General features: G+C 42.7%; 1 protein-coding gene across 1 annotated transcript in view; it reads left to right on the forward strand.

The window, feature by feature from the left end:
• The first annotated feature begins 8,561 nt into the window (after positions 1-8,561).
• The window catches only part of heatr4 (HEAT repeat containing 4), an 84,681-nt gene continuing 81,204 nt past the window's right edge, over positions 8,562-12,038 (forward strand). Inside the window, exon 1 of the mRNA XM_041214168.1 lies at positions 8,562-9,382. Coding sequence (XP_041070102.1) covers positions 8,562-9,382 — 821 coding nt within the window. The remainder of the gene's footprint in view (positions 9,383-12,038) is intronic.

Raw genomic sequence — 12,038 nt, forward strand, 5'->3', positions numbered from 1 at the left:
CAGTATTGTTCTGCTAAATCAATGCTGCAATGCCAATATATTCTTCCTAAGGTATGGTGCCCAGAACTACACCTCCCAGTTTGGTGTCTTCAACAAATTTTAAAACTGTACTTTCATTTTTGGAGTCTAAATTATTCACTTAAATTGTGAACAACAGTGGTCCCAGCATCAATCCTTGTGGAACACCACTCTTCATCTATTTCCAGTCTGAATAGCTATCCTTAACCCTACTCTTTTCTGTTTTGTAGCCAGCTTGTTATCCATTCAGCTACCTGTCCCCTGACTCCAGATGCTTTGACATTGAATCTACTATGCAGTATCTTGTTGAAGGGCTTTTTAAAATCCAAATAAATTCACCCACTACATTATCCTTGCTTACTTTTTCTGTTACTAAGTCAACAACAACAATTGATATAATGCCTTTGACATCATAAAACCTCCCAAGGTGCTTCACAGATGCATTATAAAAGAAAGTATGACACTAAAACACAGAGAGAGAGACTAGGTCAGATGACCAAAAGCTTTGTCAAAGAGGTAAGTCTTAAGGAGTGTCTTAAAGGAGGAAAGCAAGGTGAAGAAGTCTAGTGAGGGTGTTCCAGAACTTGAGGCTTTTGCCACTGAAGGCACAGCTACCAATGATGGAACGATTAAAATTGGGGATGCTCCAAAGCTCAGAATTAGATGAGCACAGATACCTCAGAGGATTATGGGCTAGGAGCATATTATAGAGATAAGTGGTGAGGCCATGGCAGGATTTGAAAACAAGGATGAGAATTTTAAAATCAAGACATTGCTTGACAGGGAGCCAGCAGTGAAAGGGGATTGAGACTTGGTGTGAATTAAGACACAGACAACAACATTTTGGATGATCCCAAGTTTACAGAGTAGAAGAATGTGGGAGACCAAGCAGGAGTATGTTGGAATAGTCTAGAGGCAACAAAGCCAGGAATGAGAGTTTCAGCAGCAGATGAGCTGAGACAGCAGTGAAGTCAGATGATATTTTGTAGGTGGCAACAGGCAGTCTTAGTAATGATGCAAATATTTGGCCAGAAGCTCATCTTGGAGTCAAATGTGACACCAAGGTTGCAAACAGACATGTTTAGTTTCAGACTGTTATCAGAAGGGGTATGGAGCCTCTAGGGAAGGAAACTGGCCATCCTACCTAGCCTGACCTACATTTGACTCCAGACCCACAGCAAATGTGGATGACTCTTAAATGCCCCCTGAAATGGCCTAACAAGCCACTCAGTTATACCAAACCACTACAGAAAAGTTGTACCAGATGGACTGCAGTGGTTCAAGAAGGTGACTCACCACCACCTTCTCAAGGGCAATCAGGGATGGGCAATAAATATTGGCCGAGCCTGCAGCACGCAAATTCCATAAAAAAGAACACAGTCTCCTGCCAATGTAATATGGCCGCCTGTGCATGTTTATTGATGTGCACAGATGTCACTCTGCACCCAGCTTGCCAGAAAGCCCTTAAATAGAAATAGGTTTATCCTTCAGAAATGGCATCCTCCTTTTTTACACAGTACAAGGGAGCAAAAAAGAGAGAGGGTGAAGTGAGAGACAGTCAGAGTGAGTTAGGGCTGTGAGACAGATGGTCAGACAAAGTATTGGTTCCAGAAAAACTTGTAAAGTCTGGTTGTATCTAGAAAACTTCTATTTGTATCAGAGACAAACAGTATTAATCTCACACTTGGGCAGTGACAATGAGTGATAAAAAGTCCCATATTTAACCCACTCTTGCCTGTTGTAATCTCTGTGGATTTCAGATGGAAATTTTCTTCTGCAAACCCAGTCTGCGCTACATACAGCCCCTCCCTCACTCACTGAAATAAAACCAAGGGAATATCCGGCTCTTTAGAACTGGGGATGTGTCCAGGTGCAGTCAAAGTTTGTGTTACTTTTCTTTCTCACAGATTCAGGATGAGAGTCTGTAAAACAATAATTATAGCAGAGAAACACTAGTACTGCACATGCATGGTGTTGGCAGCAAACACAGCCAAAGAAGAATTAATAAAAGCTAGGGAATGGAGTTTGGAGTCAAGGACGATAATGATGGTTTTACTCTTCCAAATATTTAATTGGAGGACATTACTACTCATCTAGTACTGGATGTTGGATAAGCAGTCTCATAATTTAGCAATAGTATGGGAGAGGTGGTGATGAGGGAGAGCTGGGTGTTTTCAATGTACGTGTGAAAACTCATGCTGTGTTTTCATTGATGTTGCCGAGGACTGCGTGTACTTGAAATATAGGAAGGGGCCAAGGATAGGTCCTTGGGGGACACTCTAGGTAATGTTGCAGGAGCAAGAAGAGAAACCATTACAAGTGATACTTTGGGTGCAATCAGATGAGAATGGAACTAGGTGAGATCAGTCCCAACCAGCTGGATAGATGGAGAGATGCTGGAAGAAGATGTGTGGTCAACTCTGTCAAAGGCTGCAGACAGGCCAAGAAGGACAAAGAGAGAAAGTTTACCTTTGTTACAGTCACATAAGATGTCATTTGTGACTTTGATAAGAGCTGTTTTGGTACTGTGGCAAGGATGAAAACCTGATTGGAGGGATTCAAACATGGAGTTCAAAGAAAGATGGACATTGATTTGATAGGTCATGACATGTTCAAGGACTTCGGAGAGGAAAGAAAGAAGTTGGAGATGGGATGGGTCATAAGAGATAGGAGCAGGAATAGGCTGTATGGCTCATAGAGCCTGCTGTGCTATTTACTAAGGTTATGGCTAATCTGATTGTGGCCTTAACTCCATTTTCCTGCATGCCTCTTGTAACCATTGACTCCCTTTTGGATCAAAAATCTATCTAACTCAGCCTTGAATGTATTGAATGACTCAGCTTCCACTGCTCACCGTGGAAGAGAATTCCAAAGACTAACTATCCTCTGAGAGAAGAAATTCCTCATCCCTGTCTTAAATGGGAGACAATTTATTTTTAAACCGTGCCCCCTTGTTCTGGGTTCCTCCACAAGCGGAATCATTTTCTTGCATTTACTCTGAGAAACCCCCTTACAATCTATGTTTTAATAAGGCCACCTCAGAATCTGATAAGTAATAAAGACTGTAGTTGGTAAAGGTGGTGGGACCAAGTGTTGGTTTTTTGAAGAGAGGGGTAATGGCGGCAGATTTAAAGGAGAGAGGAAAACAGCTGAAGAGACAGAACATGTTATTGGCTAACATGGGGACCAGGTGGCAAAGTCTAGTTGTCAGTAGTTTGGTGGGAATAAGGTGGACAAGATGGGCTTGAAGAGAGAAATGAGAGAAGGGTGCAAGTTCAGGGTTAGAGTAGGAAGGAACATTAGAGGTCCTTGGGCTAATGGAAAGGACATGGCAGAGGCAGCTGATTGGATGCTTTGAGCTTGATGACAAAGAAAGCCATAAGCTTCTTACATTTACTGTTGGAGGTGAGGGTGGAGGGGAAGAGAAGAGGGGTTTAAGATAACAGTTTGCAGTAGAGAAAAGAAGCTGGGTTATCTTTACATTCCAAGAATAGTGAGCAGTTTGAACAGATAGCACAGGATACAATAGTGTTTTATGTTGTCCAGCCAGATCTGGCACTGACTGACTAAACAAGTTGCCTGCCAAATCTCAAGTCTGCATTTCATTTAAGGAAGTGGAGGTGAGAGCTATACCAGAGAACAGCCAGGGTAAGAGAAAGTAATACTATTTCTTTAAAATTTCATTCATTTATGGGATGTGGGCTTCTCTGGCTAGGTCAGCATTTATTGCCCATCTTTGAGAAGGAGGTGGTGAGCTGCCTTCTTTAACCGCTGCAGCCCATGTGGCGTAGGTACACCCATAGTGCTGTTAGAGAAAGGGCTCCAGGGTTTTGACCCAGTGATTGTGAAGGAACAGAGATATATTTTCAAGTCAGGATGATGAGTGGCTTGAAGGGGAACTTCCACATGGTGATGTTCCCATGTATCTGCTGCCCTTGTCCTTGTAAATGGCAGTGGTCGTGGGTTTGGAAGGTGCTGTCTAAGGAGCATTGGTGAGTTTCTGCAGTGGACCTTGTAGATGGTGCACACTGCTGCCATTGTGTGTTGGTGGTGGAGAGAGTAAATGTTTGTGGATGGGGTGCCAATCAAACAGGCTGCTTTGGCCTGGATGGTGTCAAACTTCTTGAGTGTTTGAGCTGCACTTGTCCACTAAGGCATCAAAGGGAGAGGTGAGGGTGTGGTTGAGCAAATCAGTTACTGCAGAAATGTTGTGGTAAATGGAGGACCATAGGCTAGACAGTTAGGGTTTTGAAAGTGCAGTTGTAAGTTAATTGGGGGAAAGAGTTCAATAAAGCTGATGACCTTGCCTTTTAAAATCTATGCAGGCTAATTTGTATTACATTTTCAACTTCTAGATGTTCTATCATGTTGAGTGAATATTCAATTATCTTTCCTTAAGCTAACTGGTCTAGGCTCTGTCCACCTTTTAAAACTTAGGAATCACATTAGCTATCCATTGGTCACCTGGCACTATTCCCTTTGCTAATGAATTTATGTGTGTGTATGTATGATGCCTCTGCTATCTTATCCCTAACTTATTTTAGTATGTGTGAATGCAATCCATCTGGACTATGGATATTAGCCTCTATAAGTTTGATTAGTTAAAACCATAGAACCATAGAAAAGTTACAGCACAGGAGGAGGCCATTCGGTTTTCTTGTCCATGCCAGCCCAAGGATACCCGGGGGCCCTTTCTAATCCCACCTTACTGCATCTAGCCCATAGCCCTGCAGTTTACAGTGCTTAAGGTACAGATCCAGGTACTTTTTAAAAGAGTTTAGAGTTTCTGCCTCTACCACTAACTTGGGCAGCGAATTCCAGACACCCACTACCCTCTGTGTAAAAAAGTTCTTCCTCATGTCTCCCCTACACCTTCTGCCACTTATCTTGAATCTATGTCCCCTGGTTCTAGAATTCTCCACCAAGGGAAACAATTTTATCTTGTGTACTCTATCTATTCCCCTCATAATTTTGTACACCTCAATCAAGTCACTCTCAGCCTTCTTTGTTCTAAGGAAAATAACCCCAACCTATCCAATCTCTCCTCGTAGCTACACTTTTCTAACCCTGGCAACATTCTTGTAAACCTCTTCTGTACTCTCTCCAGAGCTATTAAGTCCTTCCTGTAATGTGGTGACCAGAAATGCACACAATACTCCAGTTGTGGCCTCACCTTACAATTCCAACATTATATCCTTACTTTTATATTCTATACCTCTGCCAGTGAAGGAGAGCATTCCATATGCCTTCTTTACAACCTTGTCTACTTGAACTACTGCCTTCTGGGACCTGTGTACTTGTACACCAGAATCTCTCACTTCATCTACCCCTCTTAGTATATTCCCATTTATTGTCTAATCCCTGTAATCTCATCAATTATCTCCCCCTTTTCTACCTTAAATGTCTTTCTTTTTTAATCTCATTCTAATGCCCTTCACAGTTTCCCAGGTAAATACTGAGGCAACATAATTTAAATATTTCTATCATTTCACTGTTATTCTCTGCGTGTTGGTCATATGTATCTCTTAGTATCCCTATTCCTACCCTGCTTTATGTTTTGTTATTTGTGTCTGTAGAATACTTTGGGGATGTGGTGGGCAGTGGTTAGCTCCAGTTGGCTTGATGGCTAGCATGTGGATTAGATTAACACCAACAGCACAGGGTTTGATCCACGTTCCGGTTGAGCTAGGCTTGGGGCCTGCCTCCTTGTCCTACCCATTGTAAAAACCCATGGACAGCACTTTGCTGTGGTTTAGCAAATAATCGGCAAGAATCTGCCTTTGAGAAGAGAACTCAAGAAGAAGAATACTTTTTCTTTTTATATGCCTTGATATTTGAATTCCGCAGTTTCTTTTTGATTTCATAATTGTTTTTATAATTTCTTTCCTAACTTTGTATATTTTTCATCCTTTTTCATTATCTATATTCTTAGCATATAGCAAAAAACTTTTTCTTTAGTATCAATTTTACATGTCTTTAATTTTCGATAGTGTTTTATTAATGGCTGATTTGTTTTTGCTTTTTAGCAGAGTATATTTCTCCAAACCCTCTTGATCACCATTAAGTATTTGCCACTGCTGTTCTAACTCTTAATTTTTTAACAGTTTTCTTTCCTAGTTCCATTCTCATCCCATCATAACTGGCTTTTTTCTCCCAGTCTGTTATTTTGGCTTTGTCTCAAAGTCTAATGGAATGTGGCCTTTATATCTATCTAGAGGACTGGGATACAAGAAGATGGAAATCATGCTTCAGCTATACAAAGGCCTGGTTAGATCACACTAGAGTACTTTGAAGAGTTCTGGGCACCACACCTTAGGAAGGATATATTGAGCTTGGAGGGAGTGCAGCATAGATTCACTAAAATGATACCTGGACTCCAAGAATTAAGCTACAAGATTAAACAAACTAGGATTGTGTTCTTTGGAATTTAGAAGGTCAAGGTCAAGGTCAAGACTTGTGCGCCTCTGGCTAAGCTATTCCAGTTACAACACTGGCATTTACTTGACAATGTGGAATACTGCCCAGATATGCACTGTCCACAAAATGCTGAACATCCACTCTAGCCAATTACCACCCCGTCAGTCTACCATGGATCATCAGCAAAGCGTGGAAGGTGTCATTGACAGCGCTATCAAGCAGCACTTCCACTGCAATAATTTCCTTCTGATGCTCAGTTTGGCTTCTGCAGGGCCACTTGGCTCCTGACCTCATTACAGCCTTGGTCCAAACATGAACAAAAGAACTGAATTCGACGTGAGGTGAGAGCGACTGCCCTTGACATCAAGGCAGCATTTGACTGAGTGTGGTATCAAAGAGGCCTACCTCACTGTTATCCTAATATCTTTTTCCACCTCTCCTCAATTAACGCAGTATCTTTCTGAAATCCCTTTCCAATCTGATGTCTTGGCTTTTGTTAACTTTCCCCTATTTGGACCTTAAACTTGAGCATATGGCCACATCCTGAGGTACTCATGCACTGATCTACCTGAACTGTTTTGTCGTCTATAACTATGTATATATAGAAACCCCATTTCCCTTGTAGGCTTACAGAGTTGCAGATTGAGACAGGAATTCGGTACACATTTTAGGAATTCTATTCCCTTTATAAGAAAAAAGTTACACCCCATAAGGGACTGTGTCTGTTCAAAGATTCGAAGCTGACTCCCTATTGGTAATGGTTGTGAATTTATTGAAGCATAATACCTTATGAGACTTAATACCTTACAGTAATTGAGCAGCAGTTGAGGATCATGTTACCTGATATAACTGTCCTTCGGGAAGTAGGCATGACTCATTCCTTTTACTTGCATATATGTTTGCACCAGCCCGAACTGGTGCCCTTCCTTGATCCTACTACCCTGACAATGACATAAACCCATCAGGCCCCAGAAAACAGAACTATAGAAAGATGCGTGCAATCATGTATCTTTATACCTGCCCCCATCCAACACTGCACCACCACCCAACATTCTCCTGGTCAAGAATCTGGCAAGGCCTGTAGCCAGTGTGGATCTTGGGCCTCCCTTCCCTGCTTTTTAACCTTAGCACGAGCCTTTCCTATTTCAATGGTGATGATGTAATCCAGGACCTTGGTGACCATTGACTTCTAATTAGAGTTTGGTTCTTAATGTGCTTTGATTTAATTCTAACAGAAATAAGACCAGATTAATAAAATGATATTAACTCAAAATTGCCAGTTTATAATTTTTATTAAACTTTGCTAGACTGTAGATTAATATTAATACTGAAAAGTAGTAAAAGGGAATTTGTTTGGTTACATTTCAGCAACTTGCAAATGTTTGTTCATTCCAAAGAGATAGGTGATAAATCTACAGACTGCCCTGAATACTGGTTCTAACAATGATAATGAGTTCTTCTACAGTAACAATGCTAGTTGGGATGCAATCCCACATAGCAGTTAACAGAAAGTCCAAAGTTTTTACAGAAAAGTTTAAACTCTTAGAATGCTTGATCCCTCAAAACAAGCTCAAAACCACACACTCTTACACACAACCCCCCAATTACACCCATCTTAGCTCAATTTGTGGGTAATTAAAAGCACCTACAACAAAAATGTTGTTCTTGCTAATCTGTCTGCAGATTTCATCACCTACTTCCCTTCCACAGTTGGAGGATTGGTTTGTACAATCCCATTAAAGTAATAATCCTTACGAAGAATAGAATGAAAAGGGGAGCCAGAGAGAAAACGATATGGAGGCAGGGAGAGTTGGAGACTAATAGAGAAAGATATAGACCGAGAGGTGACAACTGAACATAGGAAGACAGTGAGAAATGGGGCAGAGAGAATCGAAGAATGAATGGTTGTTGGAGGGAGACTAATCATTGTGGACTGAGGTCAGAGTTCGCTCACTGAACTCATGTCAGAGTTCACTTGCTGTTGTCTGAAGTCAGAATTCATTTGCTTTGCAATAACTTAAAGGCTGTTATTAAATCCATATTTACAGGGACAAATAGATTGATATTTGGATTCTCTGTGAAGAACTCCCGCTGTCCTGTGGTATCTGAGTTTCCCAATCTACCCCATGGATCTCCCGACAGTGAGACCTGCTACCACCAGCCAGAATTGGAAGGCAGTCTTCCCTTTAAAGGAGGATGTCCTTCCCCACTGCAAGTACAGGCAACTGCTGCACAGACAATACATTAAAAATGCTTCCCTGAACATGAAATTCTCCCAGGATGTCATCAAGTCCATGATGTTCTACCAGGTCCCATTCAAAGAGAAGGATGACAGCAACATGTTCGATCTCTTTGAGGTTGTTGCGCCCCAAGAGGTGAAACATTACCCCCCAAGCAGGCCCGGCCATTTGAATCGAGTGCCACGTCACTACAATTCCTTATGCCAGAAGCCCAAGCAGGAGGCAGAGGGTAAGGAGGGAATGCTGAGTGTAGATTGTTCTAATCGGAAACCAAGTCCTGAGCGTCCTCACAAGGTCCAGACCTTGTCTGCGGCAGTGCCTTCACCTGAAAGCAGCAGTCCTACGGCACGAACATTGCAGGCGCAAGCAGTGGAACGGAAATTGGAGCAGGGGGGAGGCCCACCCGAGAGAATGGTGGAGGATTCCCCCAGCCCACAGCGTGAGAAATGGGATGAGCACCTGGTGAAAAAGCTGAGCAAGAGGACAGCGCAGTGGTTGGTGACCAAGCAGATGCCCAAGAGCCCATCTCGCGTCAGGCTAAGCAAACTCTTGCAGGACTGTTATGGCTCTGCCCGTGCCCACGCCCTGGTACAGGATGAGACCATGACCGCCAGCGACTTCCGCCTCTATGACCAAATCAAAGCCCAGGAGCCCAGCTTGGCCATGATGAGGAAAGTGACCAAGAGTCCACTGGCCGCATACTACAGGTACTGACACTGAACAACGAATGCCATTTCTTTCAATAAGATATCCCTAGTTGGTGGGTGCAGGCATCCACAGGAGACCCCATATTGGTTGTGTGTTAACTTTGTTGCAATCATAAAACAAGGTGGTTATTAGGTCCACCTTGCCTTTGCCGGCTCTTTGAAAGAGCTATCTCTCCCCGTAGCCCTGCAAATATTCCCATTTCAAGTATACATCCAATTCCCTTTTAGAAGTTACTATTGAATCTGCTTTCATTACACTTTCAGATAGTGCACTCCAGATCATTATAAGTGGCTGCATTTAAAAAAAAATCTCAACTGGTTACCTTGCCAATTATCTTTAAGCTGTATTCTCCAAGTACTGACCTTTCTGCCACTGGAAACAGTTTCTCCCTATTTCCTCTATCACTATCCCTCATAATTTGAACACTTCTATCAAATCTTCCCTCAGCCTTCTCTACTCAAAGGATAACAACCCCAACCTCCACATAACTGAAATTTCTCATCCCTGGTGCTGTTCCAATAAATCTCCTCTGCAACCTATCTAAGGCCTTGACATCTTTCCTAAAACTTGATGCACAGAACTGGATGCAATGCTTCAGCTGAGGTCTAACCAATATTTGGCGGCACAGAAATGATGGGCTGAATGGCCTCTTTCTGCACTGTAACTTTTGTATGGTTCTATGGTTTATAATAACTAATAACTCATCATTCTATTAACTTAATAACTCAGCTTTTCTAGTTAACTGTGGCATTACCTGAAACTCATTTACCCTATGTTTGATCTAACCGATTGCATTCCAAAATGTAATTCTACCATCTACCCTGCTTCTTTCCGGTCAGTTAGGTTGCCCTATTTATTTCCACACACAACCCTTTCCTTGAATCGTTCTTCAGCTGGACTTGCAGAGACCTGTAGCTGCAATTGCTCAATGCCAATGCCAGGCCCTCTGAGAGTTTTCAGCTTGGAAAACTGTGACATTCAGCTCTGGCTCAGGTAGCCACTGATCATCTCATCCGGAAAGCATGTGAGCTGGGCAACCTGGAGTACAGTGTTTGGTCATGGCCACTGCACCTCAGGAAGGATATTTTGGCCTTGAAGGGGGTGCAGCACAGACTTAACCAAAATGATTCCAGTATTTAAAGGGCTCAAGTGAGGACAGATTGCACAGACTAGGTTTGTATTCCCTTGAGTTTATATGGTTGAGGGGTGACTTGATCGCTATGTTCTAACTTATAACAGACTTGAGTCAGGTAAACGTAGGGAATCTATTTCCTCTGGTGAGGTGGGGGGGGGGGGGGGGGGGATTCCAGAACAAAGGGGCCCAATCTTATAATTAGGCCATTTAAGAGTGAAGTCAGGAAGCAGGCACATCACACAAAGGGGAATGGAAACCTGGAACTGAGACTGAGATTGATAGATTTTTCTTAGGTTAGGATATCAGGGGATGTGAACAAAGATGTGTAAATTGATTAAGGAGCAGATCAACTTTGACCTAATTGAGGGGCAGAATGGCCCCCTAGTGTTCTCATTTTTGTGGGGAGAGGTTCTTCTGTTGTGTATTTTGATCTTGGCTGGTGTGGGATGTCGGTGCTGGGGTATAGAATGAAACAACATGGCTCAGGTGTTTTTAAAACCCAAGTTTGGCATTGCCTAATCACTTCTATACTTACTTTTCTCACCTTCACTACTGTTCTTTTCAATCCTGGTTATTTCCTTTATACTGGGTCTTGATCCATCCATCTGAATCAGGTCTGCTAGTAACTCTCAGGAAAGGCTTGCTGAGATTGAGTTGGGAGTTAAGTGATCTCCCTCTGAATCACTAATATTGGGTGGTAGAGTGGTGGAGACTACAGGAATGTGGGGTGGGGAGGACTGTTCCTGAAACTTCCCTAAAATCTCCCTCTTCTTCCCTGCCCCCAACACACCCATTGGGGGAGGCATTGGCATAGTGATATTGTCACTGGACTAGTAATCCAGAGACCCTGGGTAATGCTCTGGGGACCTGGGTTTGAATCAATAAAAATCTGGAATTAAAAGTCTAATGATGACCATAAAACTATTGTCGATTGTCGTAAAAACCCATCTGGTTCACTAATGTCCTTTAGGAAAGGAAACCTGCTGTCCTTACCTGGTCTGACCTACACATGACACCAGATCCACAGCAATGTGGTTGACTCTTAAATGCCCTCTGAAATGGCCTAGCAAGCCACTCATATATATCAATCTGCTAAAAAGTCTAAAAGGAATGGAACCGGACGGACCACCCGGCATTGAACTAGGCAACAGAAATGACAGCGGCAAACTTGGCCCTGTTGACCCTGCAAAGTCCTCCTTACTAACATCTGGGGGCTTTTGCCAAAATTGGTGTCTACTCTCCATCTTTAGTAAAGTGATGGAAGGGGTCATGAACAGTGCAGTTCCTGTTTAACAAAAACCTGCTCACTGAAGCTCCATTTAGGTCCCGCCAGGGCCACTCAGCTCCTGACCTCATTATAGCCTTGACTCAAACATAGACAAAAGAGCTGAACTCCAAAGGTGGGGTGAGAGTGACTGTCCTTGACATCAAGGCAGCATTTGACTGAGTGTGGCATCAAGGAGCCCTAGCTAAACTGGAGTTAATGGGTATCGGGGGAAACTCTCCACTAAATTGAGTCA

The sequence above is a fragment of the Carcharodon carcharias genome, chromosome 20, assembly GCF_017639515.1.
Source record: "Carcharodon carcharias isolate sCarCar2 chromosome 20, sCarCar2.pri, whole genome shotgun sequence".
NCBI lineage: Eukaryota > Metazoa > Chordata > Chondrichthyes > Lamniformes > Lamnidae > Carcharodon > Carcharodon carcharias.